The sequence below is a fragment of the Carassius gibelio genome, chromosome A21 (assembly GCF_023724105.1).
Source record: "Carassius gibelio isolate Cgi1373 ecotype wild population from Czech Republic chromosome A21, carGib1.2-hapl.c, whole genome shotgun sequence".
NCBI classification, from domain to species: Eukaryota; Metazoa; Chordata; class Actinopteri; order Cypriniformes; family Cyprinidae; genus Carassius; species Carassius gibelio.
Window position 1 is genome coordinate 5,890,764 of NC_068391.1, and position 18,954 is coordinate 5,909,717.

General features: G+C 41.6%; 1 protein-coding gene across 1 annotated transcript; it reads left to right on the top strand.

The window, feature by feature from the left end:
- The first annotated feature begins 411 nt into the window (after positions 1-411).
- Positions 412-7,464, top strand: LOC127942272 (alanine--glyoxylate aminotransferase 2, mitochondrial-like). Its single transcript, XM_052537959.1, is given in 7 exon segments — positions 412-510; positions 1,616-1,748; positions 3,836-3,918; positions 4,221-4,370; positions 6,173-6,271; positions 7,152-7,197; positions 7,200-7,464. Coding segments are annotated over 7 exon segments (663 nt in total). The 3' UTR covers positions 7,253-7,464.
- The last annotated feature ends 11,490 nt before the right edge of the window (positions 7,465-18,954 follow it).

Here is an 18,954-nt window from a genome sequence, read left to right on the forward strand (position 1 = left end):
AGGTCTGAATAACAAGTTTTAGTTTTATTTTATTTCAGCATTTTGTTTAATGATTTGAGTGCTTTTGCAAATTAAAAAGGTATTTTTTTAAAGCTTTAAAATATGAATATTGTAAACCAGACTTGTAAGGCTTTAATATATACTGAATTAAGTAAAACAATTTCTTAATTGCAAATAGTATTTTAATAGTTTAAGAATAACATTTAAGGTTTATGATTTAAACAACCTAAAAAAAAAATTAAGCCTATTTCTCAAGTAATGGAAAACAAGCTATAATAAAGAATAAGAAAAGTCATTTTTCAGTATCTACACATTTTCCATTATCATATTTGAAAAGTATACTATAATACTATGTGTTTGAGCTGTGGAATTTTTTCTTGCAAATCTTTAATATATAATTTTTGATCCTATATGGGTTGTGTTCACTGTAGACCATGTGTCCGCATGTGTTCAGGGGCCTCTGGGGAGACTCCTCAGTTCAAACCATCGGAGAATGCAGCTGCTCCCCAGGTACAAACACACATACACTAGCTTAATGAGGACATATCATAGACTTCTACTATTTTTATATAAAGGTAATACTCTATTATCAATTCTACAGCCTAATATAAAACTGTGTGAATGGCGTAGTGCTGTAAAATTGCCTACCTATACATAAATCTGAAAAAAAAGTAAAACTGTTTCTTCTTGAAAATTTGACATGTAATCAATGATTCAAAAATCTTTCTCAATATTAAAGAAGAACGATCTTTCACACCACAGCTATAATGATAAAGGCACAGAGAAATGTATCGTTGGAATCATTTTCAGGAGTTTTCTTTGTAGCTTACAAAAGATAAAAAACATTGACAGCCAATCAGATTCAATACTGTGAACTCGATAATTTAAAGTGGCAGACGAGCGTGTGTGCTTGGAATAAAGAGACTTATATTGTCCGCTGGTGTGGACGCTAATATAGTACTCTTTTAGTTATCTTTATAGTTATTGTTTTTGCTGTGAACAGGCCTTTTCTTTTCAAAGTGACATCGCCAACTACCGGCCTGGCATGCATAATACAATGTTTTAAGTCATTTCCATGGATCTATGTGAATGGGCATCGTTTTAACAATGTTGTCACTTGTAATCAAAAAATGTAAAGGAAAAACATTTCTGTTTTTAAAACACTGGTTTCGTATAAACGAATCCTTAGACATTTTTACACAAAATTAAATATGCAAAATAACTGTTATTAATTGTTTATTTTTAAGATGATAACTATATGCTGCTCTCTTCATTAAAATGCAACATGAAATGATCATGTGACAACATTGTATTTGGTGCATACTGCCCATTATTAAATGTTTTTAAAGAGTATGAAAACAGTATGACGTATGCAACCAATATTGATTATTTCACAGTTTTAATCCATTCCAAAACATTGTAACTTTTGGTCAACTAAGAAAATAACAAAGATATTTTAAAGGTACATATTTTTTTGTTTGTTTGTTTAGATATTCTTACACAAAAAAATACTTTCAAAATATGATCTTTTTTTTTTTTGTTTAAGGCTTTGTAATATGCAAATGCTTGTGTGATTACAGAATAAAATGATTGCAGATGTTTTTGGTTCTCTTAGGTCCAGATTGGCTTTGGCTGCACAGGAAGCCACTTTTGGGGTTTCCAAGGACATAATGCTTTTCCAGACATAGTTACCATGGCAAAGGGCATAGCAAACGGCTTCCCGATGGGGGCTGTAGTGACCACAGCAGGTGAGGCTAGAGGGAAATTTAGATGAGCTTATTGTGTGACTTGCTTAATCAAGCTGTCTGTGGCTGCAAGTGTGTGTTCATTGATTATATTAGCTGCATTTAAACCTGGAGGTGTTTAAATGAGTCTTAATGAGAAACTGTGCTGGAAGAGAACGGTCAAACAGGAACCAGAATGAATCAGCACTATGAACCCAGTGGGGAGCTTAGAGCTTTACTCAAAAGTCCCACATTGCACTCAACAGAATTATTCTAAGAACAAAATTATCTTCTAATTCTAATTTAGATCTTTTTTTTTAAAGCTTTTAATATGCTTTGTGATTTTAAAAAGCTCTGCTTGAGTAGCAGTGTTTCATTTACTGTTAGCTCTGTGCTCATTAAATGCAGCCGGATATTCTTTATATAAATAAGAACATTTGACACAAAAGTTCGACACACTAGTAGCTAAACAATGTTTGTGTTTATGTCCTCATACACAAATCTATCAAACCCCGTCGATCTTACTTTTTGTACCTACATTGCAGTGCTGTTATTGTTAATTAAACCTAAATAAAAAATCCTTTTCATTAATTAAAATAAATCTGTATAAATAAATATGAAATAAATACATTTATGAAATGTCATGTAATTATTAGTTGAAAAACTTAACATGACATTTAGAATCGTTACCTTGGCACATAACTTTAAAAAAAAAAACGTTTAATTTTAATAACTTAAATCCCACTCTCATGGGAAAAATACGTTGGAATTAATAATAAGAATAAAAAAATAAGTTTGTTACCTTCAAAACCTTTGAATTTGTGTAAATTAGAATGCGTCACGTATTAAGGATTTAATAACGCACACTGAACTGGTTGAAAATCGATTAAAATATTTGACGAATCAAGTCGGTTTAGGTGCTGCTTGGATCGCGATACAGTGGGGGGGGGTTTATACGAATGATATCGGAGGGGAACTGTCTTCAGAAAAGTTTAGATGGTATTTCCTTTTCATCTTATCTACGTACAGTGCTTTTTAAAGTAGTGTTTATAAGCTGCTTTGTTACAGCAGTAACCAAATAAATGCTGCTGTTCCATAAGCGCCACCTGCTGAGTGCATTTGGATTCTCATGCATCCAGTTGGCGGTTTATGAAGTTTTATGTAGCATAATTTCACAGCGCTAAAGTAAGACCATTGTTTTTACTTCAAAAGTTTAAATTATACGGTCTAATTTAAATAAAAAACAGCTAATGCTGAATTGAAGAGAAGTGAAAGAGACGTGTAAAGTTAGCCAAATTGATATCACATACTTGGAATTTGTGCTATGCATTAAATCCATCCATGTGCACACACAGCAGTGAGTAGTGAACACACACACACACACTACATGTAGCTCAGCCTTGAGTTCATATCTAACGGTTACTCGTGTTATTATAAGAAGAGATTTCTTTTATTTGTATTATTCATTTAAATGGTTAAGGATTTGTTTAAAATTACAATTTAATTATTTGACATAAAAGATATTTCAGTTTCCCAAAGAAATGTAGCATTTTATCTGAAACATAATAAAAACACACTTTCTCAATTACAATTTGTCTTAAATCTTTTTTTATTATTATTATTGTGAGAAATTCATATTGTGAATTGCATTACATTTTGAGTTGAGTGAATAGTTACAGTATTCATTGCAAACTAGGTCTGAGATAATGCTTCTAATGAGGTACCACAGGGTCACATTCAACTCTCACACAAAAACACACACGTGGACCAGGTAAGGAGTTCAAATTCCCCGTTAGTCCTACACACTTGAACTTTAAAAAACTACTGGAGGGCCGCTGCTTATATTAGGCTTTTTTCCATTCACTCTAATTATGTTCCTCTGGCTCTCACTGTTTTCTCTTTATCCTGTGAGAAGCTGTGACAGAGAGAGAGTGAATAGAAAGTGTGGGTCAGGGACAAAACCTGAGTACATTAATTTAATATATAATAAGGTCTAAAAATATGAGTGCATCTAATGCCTAAACTAGTGCCAAATGAATAAAACTCCCAATTAATAAGTCTTGTGAGCGGGTTGCATGCATATTGTTTCCAGAACTTTTTTTTTTTTTCAGAGATTGCCAGGTCAAGGGGACTTCATTTCAACACGTTTGGAGGAAACCCAATGGCCTGTGCAGTCTCCTCATCAGTGCGAGATGTAAGCAGAGATCATTTTATTTTTTATGATTGTGTACATTTACATTGGTCTAAACAACAGGGAATGCATAATATTATTTATTATATTAAAACAAAGTATCAATGGTTTACAATAAAAATAAAAAAGGGACCTACGGGAACATGACAGATGCAGTTTCTGATTTACTCCACTTGTTACTTGCTTGTAATTTGTGCAAGTTTTTAATAATTGGATTTAAGTGCAGTTTTATTCACCATATTGAATAATTTATTATAGCTTATAGTACTTAATACTAATAATGAAATGCTGTATATTGCTTTTAGACAATAATAGAGGACAAGATGCAGGAGAACAGTGCTGAAGTGGGGACGTACCTGCTGACTGAACTGGCCAAACTCAGAGACAAGTACGAAATCATCGGTGACGTGAGAGGAAAGGGGCTTCAGATCGGGGTGGAGATGGTCAAAGACAAGGTGAAAGAAGCAGACATTAAAGTTAACAGATGTAACGTTCATTCATATTATACTGATCTGATCAATCACAGGATGAAAATAAAAAAGTAATTGCAACATGTTACATCACAATTCAGACATTCTTCTATCAATCTTAGTCTATAGCTGGGAATTTTCACAAAATTCAGTGTTTCTCTCTCACATTTTGAACTCTCTTCATGAAAAATATAAAAGTTAATTGTTGCTTTTTCCTCTTACAGTTGTGATTTTCTCTCACAATTCTTCCTTTTTCCTCAGAACTGTAAGTTTATATCTAGCAAATATTTTTTTCTTAGAATGATGAGAATCTCAGACAACTCTGTCTGGTCCTCAGACCAAACGCACATGAGAAGTGATAAGGAAATAACACCTCCCCGAACTTCTCTGGCCTTTATCTTGCTCTCTCATTGGCTGTAGGTCATCGCTGATGTATTTTTCAGTCAGAACTCATTTCACACAGCAGGATATGAATCGCCGACAGGTCCAATGCGTGATTGTCACTCGTTTTTTTTTTTTGCAACCCTCCCGTACAAGCCACATTTGTGGAGAATGTGTGAAAATGTTATCAAATGCACACAATGACCACACTTCAGAGTTGCTGAAGGCCTCTTGGTCCCCTCTCTGACCAGTTTCCTCCGGCTCTTTCTACCAGTTTGGAGTGACATCCTGATCCAGGGAGTTGTACCAAATACCTTCCACTTCTAGTTCTTAATAATAGACTTGTCTGTGCTTCTAGGCTTTGATAAAGCCTTTGAAAAAATGTTGTATCCATCTCCCGACTTGTGCCTGTCCACAAATTTAAACCGGAGACACTTTGACAGTGCCTCGTCACAAAGAGGTTAACTCAGTTGCGCTACCAAGGACTGAAATGATCCAGGAATGCTCTTTTCATGCTGATCACAATTCAAAGTCAAATGGATTGGTGTGCCATTGAGAAGGTGATTAGCTACACCTGATTGAGTTTACATGTCATTTTTTAGGAGGGAGCTGATCCTTTTTCCATGATGGTTTAATATCATTCACCTGGATGTTATAAGTTGCACCGAGCAAATACAGCTGTATAAAACAAAATCTGTGTCCGTTCATTTCAGGCCGCAAAGCAAGGGGCGATTATTTTCTATACCCACCGTAAGTTCACGGAGCACAGACAGAAGCAGCTGTTCTTCTAGCATGAGAACAGAAGAAAATTCAGGAAAACCATAAAAAAGTATTTTAACTTGAAAAAGACTTTGGTTTTAAAAGTCTAAATATGTCCTATTCTGTGGATATTAAAAGGTTAGTTCACCCAAAAATGAAAATTAGACTGTGTTTTACTCACCCCCGAGGCATATACAGTAGGTGTAATGACACCTCAAGATTTTGCACAGTTCAGAAATCATTGTTGTGCATCCACTTCATTAAACTTTATTTGCAGAACAGTCAGGTTTCTTGATCTTGAGGTATGAGAAGAGTCACGCGTAGGAGTTAGTTTAGCTCCAGACGGAATAGTTAATGATTCAGACTGTTTTTGTGAGTGTATATCATTTTCATCACAGGAAATAATGTGTTATACAGTAACTAGAACAGAGAGTAATGAGACATGTATGAACATTCTCAGGGCACAATCCACTCTCTGAGAAATGAGACACACACAGTGAGCTTTCAGCAGATTTCACTGTGATTAGACTGGAAATTCAATCAGATAAAAAAAAAAAAAATTCCAATCAAAGCTTGTTTTCTCCGAAAGCATAGCTGAAATTGTTCACCTAAAACCCCACTGAGAGCTGTCTCAAACCCATGTTTAGGCCAGCAGGGACCCACTCCCTTCTGAGGCCATGGCTGAGATCTTCGAGGACACTAAAGACATGGGTGTACTGATCGGAAAAGGGGGGCTGTATGGACAGGTAGGTGAGGGCTATCTGAAAGGCCATGTGGAAGGTGATTCTTGCAGAGGTGGAATATGAATGCATAGGGTGTGTGGGGATGTTGTGCAATGGAGAAGGTATTTCAGGGATTCACTTCAGTCCTGTAGTGGCATGGACAGTCAATGCCTCTGGAATTTTTCTTGTCTTAACTCATGGAAGTAGTCACAGTAAGCACTGAATGTACACTTAAAGGAACGATAAAGACTGTTGTTTAAAAAAAATAAAATAATAAGAATTACAATAAGATGCATTTAAAAAAACTTTGAACAAAATATATAAGACTATAAACAAATAAAATTTAGTTTATATTAGTAAATATACAATTATTCTTAGTAAATATATATTTTTTTATATTTTAAACATGTTGAGTAAAAAAACTACAGTAAAATATACACATTCATTTTTATTAATTAATCATTATTTATATTATATTAATAGATTTAATTTATATATTTTAGAAACATTTAATAACTTATAACAAATTTGTATTATTTTAGTATTATAAAATGTGTATATAAATAAAAAATTTGTGGAAAAACTACAGTAAAATAAACAAATGTTATCATTTATATATTTTTAAATACTATAAAAACTACATTATATATTTTACATTTATTAAAAAAATACATAAAAAATACTTTGTTTAACTTTCTTTAAGTATATATTAGTAATATAAAATACAGTTTAAAAAAAAGGTGCTTTCTTTAGGTGAATTTGGTCAAATTATGCCGTTTTGCTGGCTATATCTGACACCATTTAAGAATGTAATTTTAAAGCTCATATTTAAATCTATGAATCTTAGTCTTGCTCATCCTACTTTTTCATCAAATGCTTTTGCCTCTCACCTGTTCTTTTCCAGACTTTCAGGATCAAGCCTCCTACGTGCATAACCTAAGACGACACAGACTTTTCCTTGCTGTATTCAACCAGGCAGTGCAAAACTACATTGAAAGAAGATAAGACATGCAGAACGTGATGAAGACACATTGGCTCATATTTCATCTGGAGAGTTATACATTACATAACAGGTCTGGGCAGTTCATCTAAAGACCACCAAAATAACACAATTTCACACTCACACTCCCTAATGAGCACATAGAATGGCAGAGAATGAATGTGCATAGCTCTTCTGCTGTTTTTGTTCAGACCAATGTAAATATCAACTATGTGAACTACTGGATCTACAAGAAGATAATGCATTATAAAAATCTAAACAGTTAAGAATTGAATTAATAGAGTAATAATATGATACTTTAGACTCATCCATTTGATTTATTATGGTTTAAAAGCTGAAATGTGAAGATTATCCTTTAAATTTAACCATTTAACAGACCATTATCTCTAAAGCGACTTACAAATGAGAACAATAGGAGCAATCAAATCATTATGAGGCTAACAGTATGCAAGTGTTGTGACAAGTCCCAGTTATGGACGTAGCAAGGATTTTCTCTTCTAAAATATAAGTAACAAGTTAACAGGTAAATAAGTTTTATTAAAAAAGTAAGTGCTAATATCACTGGGTCAAGTGCTGACAAAAAAAGGTTTCTTTTCTTTTTTCAAATGGCTAAAGATAGATTGAGCCAGGCAGGTCATTCCACAAGCAGGGAACAGACAAGGAAATGGTCAATGAGAGTGATCTTGTGCCTTTTTCGGATGGCACCAAAAGGTGCCGTTCAGTTGAATGCAAGCTTCTAGAGGGCACATACTTTATCTTAAGTAGTGAGTTTAAGTATAGCCAGTGGTTGTCTTACGGATATTTTTGTTCTGTAAAGAAAGCAACGGTATATTAAATAAGTATCTGTTGTTTTTTGTTCTGATTGTTTTTGAGATCTTTTCCTGGAAATCCTATGGTATTGTTTTGCATAACACTAAGCCTTTTTATTCCACGGCTGACCCATTATACTCCCATAAACCCATTTTTCTAATCACTAATAATAACACTGTTGAGATTTTGCGGTTCATAGCGCATTTCTCCAAACAAAGACTTTTGTGTTCCAAAACTATTTCCAACTAAATGAAACCTCTGTGAAATTTTGTTGAAAACAGCATGTTCAAAACATCCAATGGAGTATTAATTAAGTATTAATATCATTATAACTAAATAAAACAACAATTATTTTAAAAAGCAAAATTGCAATTGTTTGCTTTGCTTGTTTACACCAATCAGGAATCAGAATAAATAAAGCTGTTGTATACACACGTACTGTATTACTCAATCCCAGTTGTAATAGGAAATCACACTATTAAGTCACATGAAGTTGTTTATGTCTGGATGATGATGATTATATAACGTCTGTAACGCAACAGAGGAGTGGCTGTTGGCTCACGTTATTATTATTATTATATTATATTATATATTAACAAAGGTACAGTACACACCTCTGTGCAACTTCCACACCTCCGTGTGGTTTGCTGTTCTTTTTAGAGTCTTTTCCGTCTTCCTTCCCTTTTGTCTTTGCAGAGCTGTAAAAGGTGGCATTAAGAGTTAATTTCAATTCACATAAGTATACAGAGGATTTGACCCTCTTCTGTGAACTGCGGGACTGGACTGTCCATCTTTTGCTTTTGTGGAAGATTCTGCAGAACCACCACATTAGAAAACTCCATTTTATTGGATAAGAGCTAAATCTAGTCAATTAAAATGTTTAAGGGTTTGGCGGTTGTATTTTAGTTTCTTACATTTATGTTTTTCTGCTGACGTTTCTTTTTCTTAATCTGCAATCAAACGAACCAATCAGTGGACAGGAACGGTCAATAAAGCCTCGATGCTCTTATCCTTGAATACAATATGAAAATCTTGTGCAAGGAGTATTGATTTTAAACAAGGAGATTTATCTTTTTATTTATTTACATTAATAATCATATGTATTATAAATATTCACTTTACAATAATACACTTTACATTTTAGACATCATAGATCTGTTGTGAAATACCACAAAAGGTGCAAATTATACTCGACGAGAACATCGCAAGGGCTGACAGGCATGTTTTTATTTTGTCTCGGTGTGTCATCGAGTTCATCATCATCATCCTCTTCCTCCTCTCTCTCGGCAGAGTTCTGACTCTGCGTCTTTTCTTCTTCCTCCAGTTGATGCCGTAGCAATGCCACAATCTCTCTGTGTTTCTTCGACTTCTCATGGTTTTTCATACTGATGTGTGAGAAAACAAATTGTAATGCAGCATTAAAAGGAAGTCATCAGTGTATAAACATGCTGTTCGTTAAAGGATTATAAAAAATAAAAAACATATGCTAAAGCAGAAAAACAACACAGCGAAGAACAAATGTTTGCTTTAACATTTAAATGTCTACATTAATGTAAACTTATCAGATCATTAGTTTTATTTATATATATATATATATATATATATATATATATATATATATATATATATATATATATTACTGTTTAGAAGTTGGATCAGTAAGATTTTATGTGTTGTGAAAAAAGAAAGAAAAATAATTTAGCAAGAATGCATAAACTGATTTTAAACTGGTAACAAAAAAAGGCTGTTCTTCTGAACGTTCTATTCACAAAATAACACTGAAAACAACGTATCATGGTTTTCACAAAAATTTTAAGCAGCACAACTGTTTTTAAACATTGATCAAAGCAAAAGCATATTAGAATGATTTCTGAAGGATCATGTGACACTGAAGACTGCAGTAATGGTGCTAAAAATTCAAATTCAAATTACATTTTAAAATGTATTAAAATGGAAAACAGTCTTAAATTATTATAATATTTCACAATATTACTATTTGCACTTTATTAAAAAAATCATTAGCATATAAGCATACAAGCATTATATAATGTTTTTTAATGACTTGAAGTCTAAAAATGAAATGAAATCTGTGAAGTGACAGAGGGTGTGCAGGGAAAGTTTCAGTGCAGTGTATGTGTGTCACGCCCCCGGGCTGATCTGTCTGTTTTTCCCCATAGTGTGTGTTGTTTACACTTACCATGTGCTTCTGTGTCACCGTGGTGCCCGTCTCCGCCCTCTTGTTTCATTATTATCTTGTTATTGGTCACCATCACCTGCTCTGCATTATGATAATCACTCCTTCTCTATTTAGTCTCCTCATGTGTGCTGTCTGTTGTCAGATCGACGAGTTGTTCTAGTCCATGTCTCAACTTTATCCACATCTCTTGTTTAGCCTACACAGAGATCGTGCCCGTTTTGTTTTCATCCTCTAGTTTGTTTTTTCCCACTTCCTCCTGCTTTCAGGCAGCGCTACTCTCCAGCCTTCCGTGTTAGAGCCATAGACAGTAAAAGAAATGGACACAGCGAGCCCATTGGAACTCAATTGAGACAAATGAAGCCCAGTTTTAGCGTTTTTTAGCACTTCCGTTTCTGACGCGCAGACTCAAACGAAGCTTGACGACGTCAGCAACCTGTCTGCCAGATGTAAATCTTCTAGTAGCTGTGTGTGCAAACTGCCATCGTTAATCTTGCAGAGACGGCGAGCTTGAGCGGGGAGTTCTTTGTCGTGAGTGAGCAGGAGTAAGTATTCTGATTAATTATTTTGTATAGTATTTTAAAATGTAACGCCAGTACGCCATATTAAGTTAATTGCCTGCGAGCTTCTCCACCTGTCTGTACGGTAATGCGACAGAGAGCCTAGTGGTTATGACGCAATCGTTAGCCTATTTTTTACAAAAACTGTTTATACGGGGCCATAATGTAACATAGAAGGTAATGGAGCCCTTTATACATTGTCGTGTATCTTTAAAAATAAATAATGGACAAACAGAGTCTTTAAACGCCTCAGATGTAAAGTTATTCGCTGTCAAAGTGACGCCAAAATGAATGGGAGTCAATGGGAATGCTAACGCAAGTGAAGTTCTGCTAAAAGATGGCAGCCCCCACTCGACTTCAACTTCCGGTCGAGTTCCTTGCCCCTTGGTTAGAGCTCACCAATCGCTGTCACTCCTCTTCTTCGCCGCGCCACAGCGCGCCACCAGTTCCCCGCCTCAACAGCGCCCCCGCCTCCCTGTCAGTTTATCCGGGCATTGCATCAGAGGATTTCCAAGTGGAATTCGTCCAGGAGGCTCTTTTGGATCTGCTCCAGACTGCCCTGTTCCTGGATAGTTTTTTGTTAATTCTCATTTTTATTTTTTTTCTGTCCTTTTGGAATTAAGCCATCTAATAAACTGACCTTTTGAGCACCTGCAACTGAGTCCCAGTCTCGCCCCTTGACAGAACGATCTGACCACCATGGACTCAGCAGGTGCAGATCCCCTCAGATCAGCCGTCACCCAGCAGGGCATTCTCCTGGGCCAACATGCCTCCCAGCTAACATCCACATCGCGGGAGGTTGAGTTCCTTAATGCCAAGTTGTCGGAGCTGACTGCCCAGCTCCAGGAACTTCGGAGACAGACATCTGCAAGATCGGAGGACCCCACTAGCCTTTCCTCTACCCGTCATGATCCTGAGCCTCATGCCAACAACCCACCTCCCTATGATGGGAACCCTAACTCCTGCAGAGCCTTCCTGTCTCAGTGCTCCCTAGTCTTCGCCCTCCAGCCCCGCCGGTATGCCCAGGAAGAGACTAAGGTGGCTTATGTTCTAACCCTCCTCACAGGCAGAGCCCGTGACTGGGGAACTTCAGTGTGGGAGGCCCGGGCTCCCTTTGTGCCTCGTTTGAGGCTTTTCGACAGGAGATGGTCAAATTATTCGACCGTTCTGCTCGAGGTGATGAAGCAGCGGCCCAGCTGGCACGGCTACGGCAAGGAGGCCGCTCAGTGACCGAGTATGCCATTGAATTCAAGACCTTAGCAGCGGCCTGTGACTGGAATGAGGGGGCTTGCAGAGCTGTGTTTCGTGCTGGACTAGACGAGGAGATCCAAGACAAGATCGCCACCCAAGAGCTTCCACGCAGTTTCGATGATCTGGTCGACCTGGCCCTCCGTGTTGAGAACCGCCTTCGCCTTCGTCACCAACAACTGACTGCTCGCACTTCTTGGAGGGTGGGTGAAATGACCAGCGAATCCACCCCGGTCCTGCCTCTGCCATCTCCTGCTGACCCTGAACCCATGCAGGTGGGACGACTGCGTCTTACTTCCCAGCAGAAGCAAGAGAGACTCACCCGGGGCTTATGTCTCTACTGTGGGAGGGCCGGACACTTCGTCGGAAAATGCCCGCTAAAAGCCAAGGCCCATCAGTAGCCAGGGGGATTCTGGTGGGCACATCTCCGCTTAATTTCCCCCACTCCTCCCGCACACTACCTTCCGTGGGTGTCCAGTTCGGAGGTTCTCGTCACTCCTGTTCGGCCCTGGTGGATTCTGGGGCTGGTGGTAGTTTCCTGGACACGGCACTGGCCAAGCAGTGGGGAATTCCCGCCATTCCCCTCTCTACTCCTATCTCTGTTCGGTCTCTGGATGATTCCCCTATCACTACTGTCACAGGTCGGAGCGGACCACAGATGTTGCAAGTCACGCCCCTTCCTAGTTTCCACCTCGAGGAGGTCTCAAAGCAACCCCAATGACCAGACAGACCAAGCGTAAGTAATATTAAAACAACTTTATTTAAATTAATTAAAATAATTCAGGGAGGGGGAGGTAAATCTTAAAATTATCGTCTCTGTTCAGCAGGAGGAGAAAGGGGCCGGAGAGGACTATGCGGCGAGGGTTAGTATGTCCCTTTGGGCTTTTGTTGACTCGTGGCGCCCTTCTTTTCTCCTGAAGGCAGAGTGAAACACACAATGAGTAATCGATCCGGTGAGAGTGGCTACCTGGTACTTGGGTCCATACGACTGGCTGATAAACGACTTGTTCCTCCGATCTTTTCGTACAGGGTGCTCGGGCGGCGCGTCCCCTTCTGCACACTCCGAGGTGAGCGCCAACCCGCGACACAGAACTCCAATGGCACTGCAAGAGAGAGGTCACTCAAACTGCGGGGGACAACACAGGTAGGTACTCCACAGGCAACTGGGGCTCTATTCTCACTTTAGTGATTCGTAGCAATGGACAAAGGTAAGTATTCCACAGGCAACTGGGGCTCTATTCTCACTTTAGTGATTCGCAGCAATGGGCAAAGGTAGGTATTTCACAGGCAACTGGTGCTCTATTCTCCCTTTAGTGATTCGTAGCAATGGACAAAGGTAAGTATTCCACAGGCAACTGGGGCTCTATTCTCACTTTAGTGATTCGTAGCAATGGACAAAGGTAGGTATTTCACAGGCAACTAGTGCTCTATTCTCCCTTTAGTGATTCGTAGCAATGGACAAAGGTAAGTATTCCACAGGCAACTGGGGCTCTATTCTCACTTTAGTGATTCGCAGCAATGGGCAAAGGTAAGTATTCCACAGGCAACTGGGGCTCTATTCTCACTTTAGTGATTCGTAGCAATGGACAAAGGTAGGTATTTCACAGGCAACTGGGGCTCTATTCTCCTAGAATACTTCTCCTGGGCGGTGGGCTTACGGTGAAATACTGCGATACAGTAAGTAGATGAACTGTCAGACCTGGAGTAGTAAATCGTCGTAGCGCAGGCCTCCACAGGGATTTCCTGTGCGTCGGGGAAAGTTAAACACTGTCGCACCGGGCCGAACGCTTCCCTCTCCTCTCTTCTATTTGCAGTTTAAGGGATCTGGACCGGGGTGAACCTTTGAAGAGGCTCCACAACAGGTAAAGTAAATCCACACAGCTAATTTGCAACAGTAAAACTTCCTCCTTGCATATAGGTATAATTTTTGGCTTTTACTCACACCAGTCTTGCTTACGTGTATTCTTCACCACCGCTTCCACAGAGCCAGGGTATTCTGAAAGGGTCTAGACAGGACGTTACATTTGGGTCTCCATGCAGGGGTCGAAAAATGGCATTTAGATGAAAATGGCGCTTCACCAGCCTCAACGGTCACTGGTCTCCCCCACGACTCATCCAGTCCAGGGTGGCTACTGACAACACAACCACAGCATACCACTGCAAGATTTCAAGTGTACACACTCACAGCAAAGACAAGGACTCACCCACTGCACTCCACACACTACATGTGAAATAGGGTCAGAACCACGGTTTACTAGGACTTATCCTAGGATTTCGTTGGGCGTTGTTGATAGATGAAGGGCCGGAGGAATAACGTTGCCGTCACGACTGCTTGCGGCTTCCTGTACTCGTACTTCCCGGCTCACCCAAAACTCTGCTCCGTAATGGGGCCGCTAGCCTATTTACCAGATGCTCACAACATACGCTGGATAATGCACTCTCCCCAATGATGTACAATGCAACTGTCCAAAAGTACTCACAAATAAACGATAACACTCTTCCTTTGTCTCCTTCTCCTTCTAGCTGTCCAATCCTCTTCACACCATCGGTTTTCCGTTGCTGGAGATCACCCTTGACGTTACTTCCGGTGAGTACTTCCTATGACTGTGACTCCAACACATCAGTAGTTCATATACAGATGGTCTCTTCAAACATCAATAAATGTCGTATACTCAGCCCAGTTACTAGTGTCCTTGTCTCCTTCTTCACCCCGTGAAGTTCCTCTGCCTTCACCAATGCTGACTCTGCCCAAACCTCTACACTGCCCGCCGGATCGGCCTGAAACGATTCAACTCCAACTCCTGTTTGAATTTCTGAGACTTTTTATACCCTTCCTGTTCTCTCCATTGTCCAATCCACGATCGCCGCGTTTATTGTCCTCACCTGTGCCTCGTACAGCCCAATTTGCCTCCCGGAGTTTCCCGGAAGTTCCGGTGTTTGTAATATACGGGCCGGGCGGAAACCATCTTCGGGCGGAACCAACCTTCGCCACTTTTGGTTCCGCCCCCAAAAAGTCACAGTGTGACATCACCATCACTCACCTCACCCCTCCTGTAAGTCTTATCGTTTCTGGCAATCACCATGAGATAACCGAGCTGTACCTTCTTGATTCCCCGAGTGCCCCTGTGGTTCTGGGACACCCGTGGTTGGTGCAGCACGGCCCTCATGTGGATTGGGCCAGAAACTCAGTCTTGTCTTGGAGACAGTCTTGTCTTGAGTCTTGTTTGGGTTCTGCCTCTTTTCCTGGTGTTGTGTTTCCTGTTGTGCAGGTGGATGATGCTGATCTGTCCGGGGTGCCGGAGGAGTACTGCGATCTGCGGCAGGTCTTCAGCAAGTCCCGGGCTGTGTCCCTGCCTCCTCACCGGCCTTATGATTGTGCCATCAACCTCCTCCCAGGCACTTCTCCGCCCAGGGGTCGGTTATATTCCCTGTCTGGTCCAGAAAGAGAGGCTATGGACAAATATATTCGTGAGTCCCTTGATGCCGGTCTCATCCGTCCCTCCTCGTCTCCTGCTGGCGCAGGGTTTTTCTTTGTTAAGAAGAAGGACGGCTCCTTGCGCCCCTGTATTGATTACAGAGGTTTGAATGACATTACCATTAAGAATAGGTACCCCCTGCCCTTAATGTCATCTGCCTTTGAACTTTTGCAGGGAGCCAAGGTCTTCAGTAAGTTGGACCTCTGTAAGGCTTATCACCTGGTTCGGATTCGAGAGGGGGATGAGTGGAAGACAGCATTCATCACTCCTTCGGGACATTATGAGTACCGGGTGCTACCCTTTGGCCTGACAAATGCCCCAGCTGTCTTCCAGGCCCTGGTTAATGACGTGTTGCGAGACATGGTTAACAAGTTTGTCTTTGTGTACCTAGATGACATTCTTATTTTCTCTCCTTCACTTCAGGTACACACCCAACACGTGCGCCAGGTGCTACAACGGCTGCTGGAGAACCAGCTATATGTTAAAGCGGAGAAGTGCGTTTTCCACTCCAAGTCAGTTCCCTTCCTGGGCTATATCATTTCGGCGGAGGGAATCAAAGCTGATCCCGCTAAGGTAAGGGCCGTAGCCGAGTGGCCACCTCCAGACTCACGAAAGGCACTGCAGCGGTTTCTGGGATTTGCCAACTTCTACAGGCGCTTCATCAGAAACTTTAGTCAGGTTGCTGCACCCTTGACAGCTCTTACTTCCACTAAGGTACCGTTTAGGTGGAATTTGAAGGCTCAGGAGGCCTTTAATGACCTAAAGTCCCGATTCATTTCTGCTCCTGTTCTTTCATTTCCAGACCCTGAACGTCAGTTTATTGTGGAGGTGGATGCTTCTGAGATTGGAGTAGGTGCGGTCCTTTCTCAGAGATCCCCCAGAGATGGGAAGGTACATCCCTGTGCCTACTACTCTCACCGCCTGAGCCCAGCAGAACGGAATTATGACGTAGGGAACCGGGAACTGTTGGCGGTCAGGCTGGCCTTGGGTGAGTGGCGTCACTGGTTGGAGGGGTCAGCACAGCCCTTCTTGGTTTGGACGGACCATAAGAACTTGGAATATGTCCGTTCGGCCAAGAGGGTGAGTTCACGCCAGGCCCGATGGGCACTCTTCTTTGGCCGGTTCAACTTCTCTCTCTCGTATCGCCCAGGCTCCAAAAATATAAAACCTGATGCCCTCTCCCGTCTTTACGGGGATACAAAAAGAACCAGTGTATCTACTGAAACAATTATCCCTAAAGAGATTGTGGTAGGGTCCCTCTCCTGGGACGTGGAGAGGAGAGTGCTGGAAGCCATACGAGAGAGAGAGGTGCCGAGGGAGTGCCCAGAGGGTAGACTTTTCGTGCCGGCTGGGCTGCGCCCTGAAGTCCTCCAGTGGGGGCATTCATCCAAGTTAGTCTGTCATCCTGGGGTTCGGAGATCTCTGGCTGCCATCCGCCAGCGATTTTGGTGGCCATCCATGGCCCAGGACGTCAGGCAGTTTGTGTTTGCCTGCCCAATTTGCGCCCAGAACAAGAGTTCTAATCAGCCTCCTGTTGGTCTGCTACAGCCCTTACCCATCCCCTCCCGCCCCTGGTCACACATAGCCCTTGACTTTGTCACTGGTCTTCCACCATCGAGGGGTAACACCGTAGTATTGACGGTGGTTGATCGCTTCTCTAAAGCGGCCCATTTCATCCCCCTTCCCAAACTGCCTTCAGCTAAGGAGACCGCTCAAGTGGTGGTTGACCACATCTTCTGGATTCATGGCCTTCCGGTGGACGTGGTTTCTGATAGGGGGCCACAGTTTGTCTCCCGGTTCTGGAAGGAGTTCTGTCGACAGATCGGGGCCTCTACGAGTCTGTCGTCTGGTTTTCACCCTCAGACCAATGTGCAGTCCGAGCGGGCAAACCAGGTTCTGGAACAAGCTCTCCGCTGCCTGACGTCCCATAATCCGAGTTCTTGGAGCCAACAGTTATCCTGGATTGAATATGCCCATAACTCCTTGCCAGTGGCGGCCACAGGTATGTCTCCATTCCAGTGCTCCATTGGTTTTCAACCTCCTATGTTCCCCTCACAGGAACCCGATGCTGCTGTTCCGTCTGCCTTAGCCTTCGTCCCCAGGTGTCGCCGCACCTGGAGGAGGGCTGAGGAAACCTTGGCTCGGGTTTCCAGATGAACCAAAGCAGCGGCTGACCGTCACCGTATTCCTGCTCCCCGCTACGTATGTGGTCAGAGAGTATGGCTGTCTACCAAGGACCTTCCTCTCCGGGTGGCTTCTCGCAAGTTAGCCCCCAGGTTCATGGGGCCATATCAGATCACCAAGGTATTGAGTCCGGTGGCGGTAAAGCTCAAGTTACCTCCCATACTTGGTCGGGTACACCCAGTCTTTCATGTTTCTCGGGTCAAGCCTGTGTTTCATTCTCGCCTTAACCCATCTGCTACTAACCCTCCCCTCCCCCTCCCCGTCTAGTGGATGGTTCCCCAGCCTTCACTGTCAGGAGGTTGCTGGATGTCAGACGTCGTGGTCGGGGATTTCAGTATCTGGTGGACTGGGAGGGATATGGTCCGGATGAGAGGAGTTGGGTCCCGGCTCGGGATATTCTGGATCGGTCGCTGATCGAGGACTTCAACCGGCAGCATGGTGGTACCTTCCCTGGAGCGCCAGGGGGCGCTCCTGGGGAGGGGGGTAATGTCACGCCCCCAGGCTGATCTGTCTGTTTTTCCCCATAGTGTGTGTTGTTTACACTTACCATGTGCTTCTGTGTCACCGTGGTGCCCGTCTCCGCCCTCTTGTTTCATTATTATCTTGTTATTGGTCACCATCACCTGCTCTGCATTATGATAATCACTCCTTCTCTATTTAGTCTCCTCATGTGTGCTGTCTGTTGTCAGATCGACGAGTTGTTCTAGTCCATGTCTCAACTTTATCCACATCTCTTGTTTAGCCTACACAGAGATCGTGCCCGTTTTGTTTTCATCCTCTAGTTTGTTTGTTTTTTCCCACTTCCTCCTGCTTTCAGGCAGCGCTACTCTCCAGCCTTCCATGTTAGAGCTCACCGATCGCTGTCACTCCTCTTCTTCGCCGCGCCACAGCGCGCCACCAGTTCCCCGCCTCAACAGCGCCCCCGCCTCCCTGTCAGTTTATCCGGGCATTGCATCAGAGGATTTCCAAGTGGAATTCGTCCAGGAGGCTCTTTTGGATCTGCTCCAGACTGCCCTGTTCCTGGATAGTTTTTTGTTAATTCTCATTTTTATTTTTTTTCTGTCCTTTTGGAATTAAGCCATCTAATAAACTGACCTTTTGAGCACTTGCAACTGAGTCCCAGTCTCGCCCCTTGACAATGTGGGTGCTCTTTTCACTCACGCTTTATCAGATATGTTATTAAACCTCCTAAACTTTGTTTTTCAGTCTCACGATGATCAAATGTGTGCTGAACC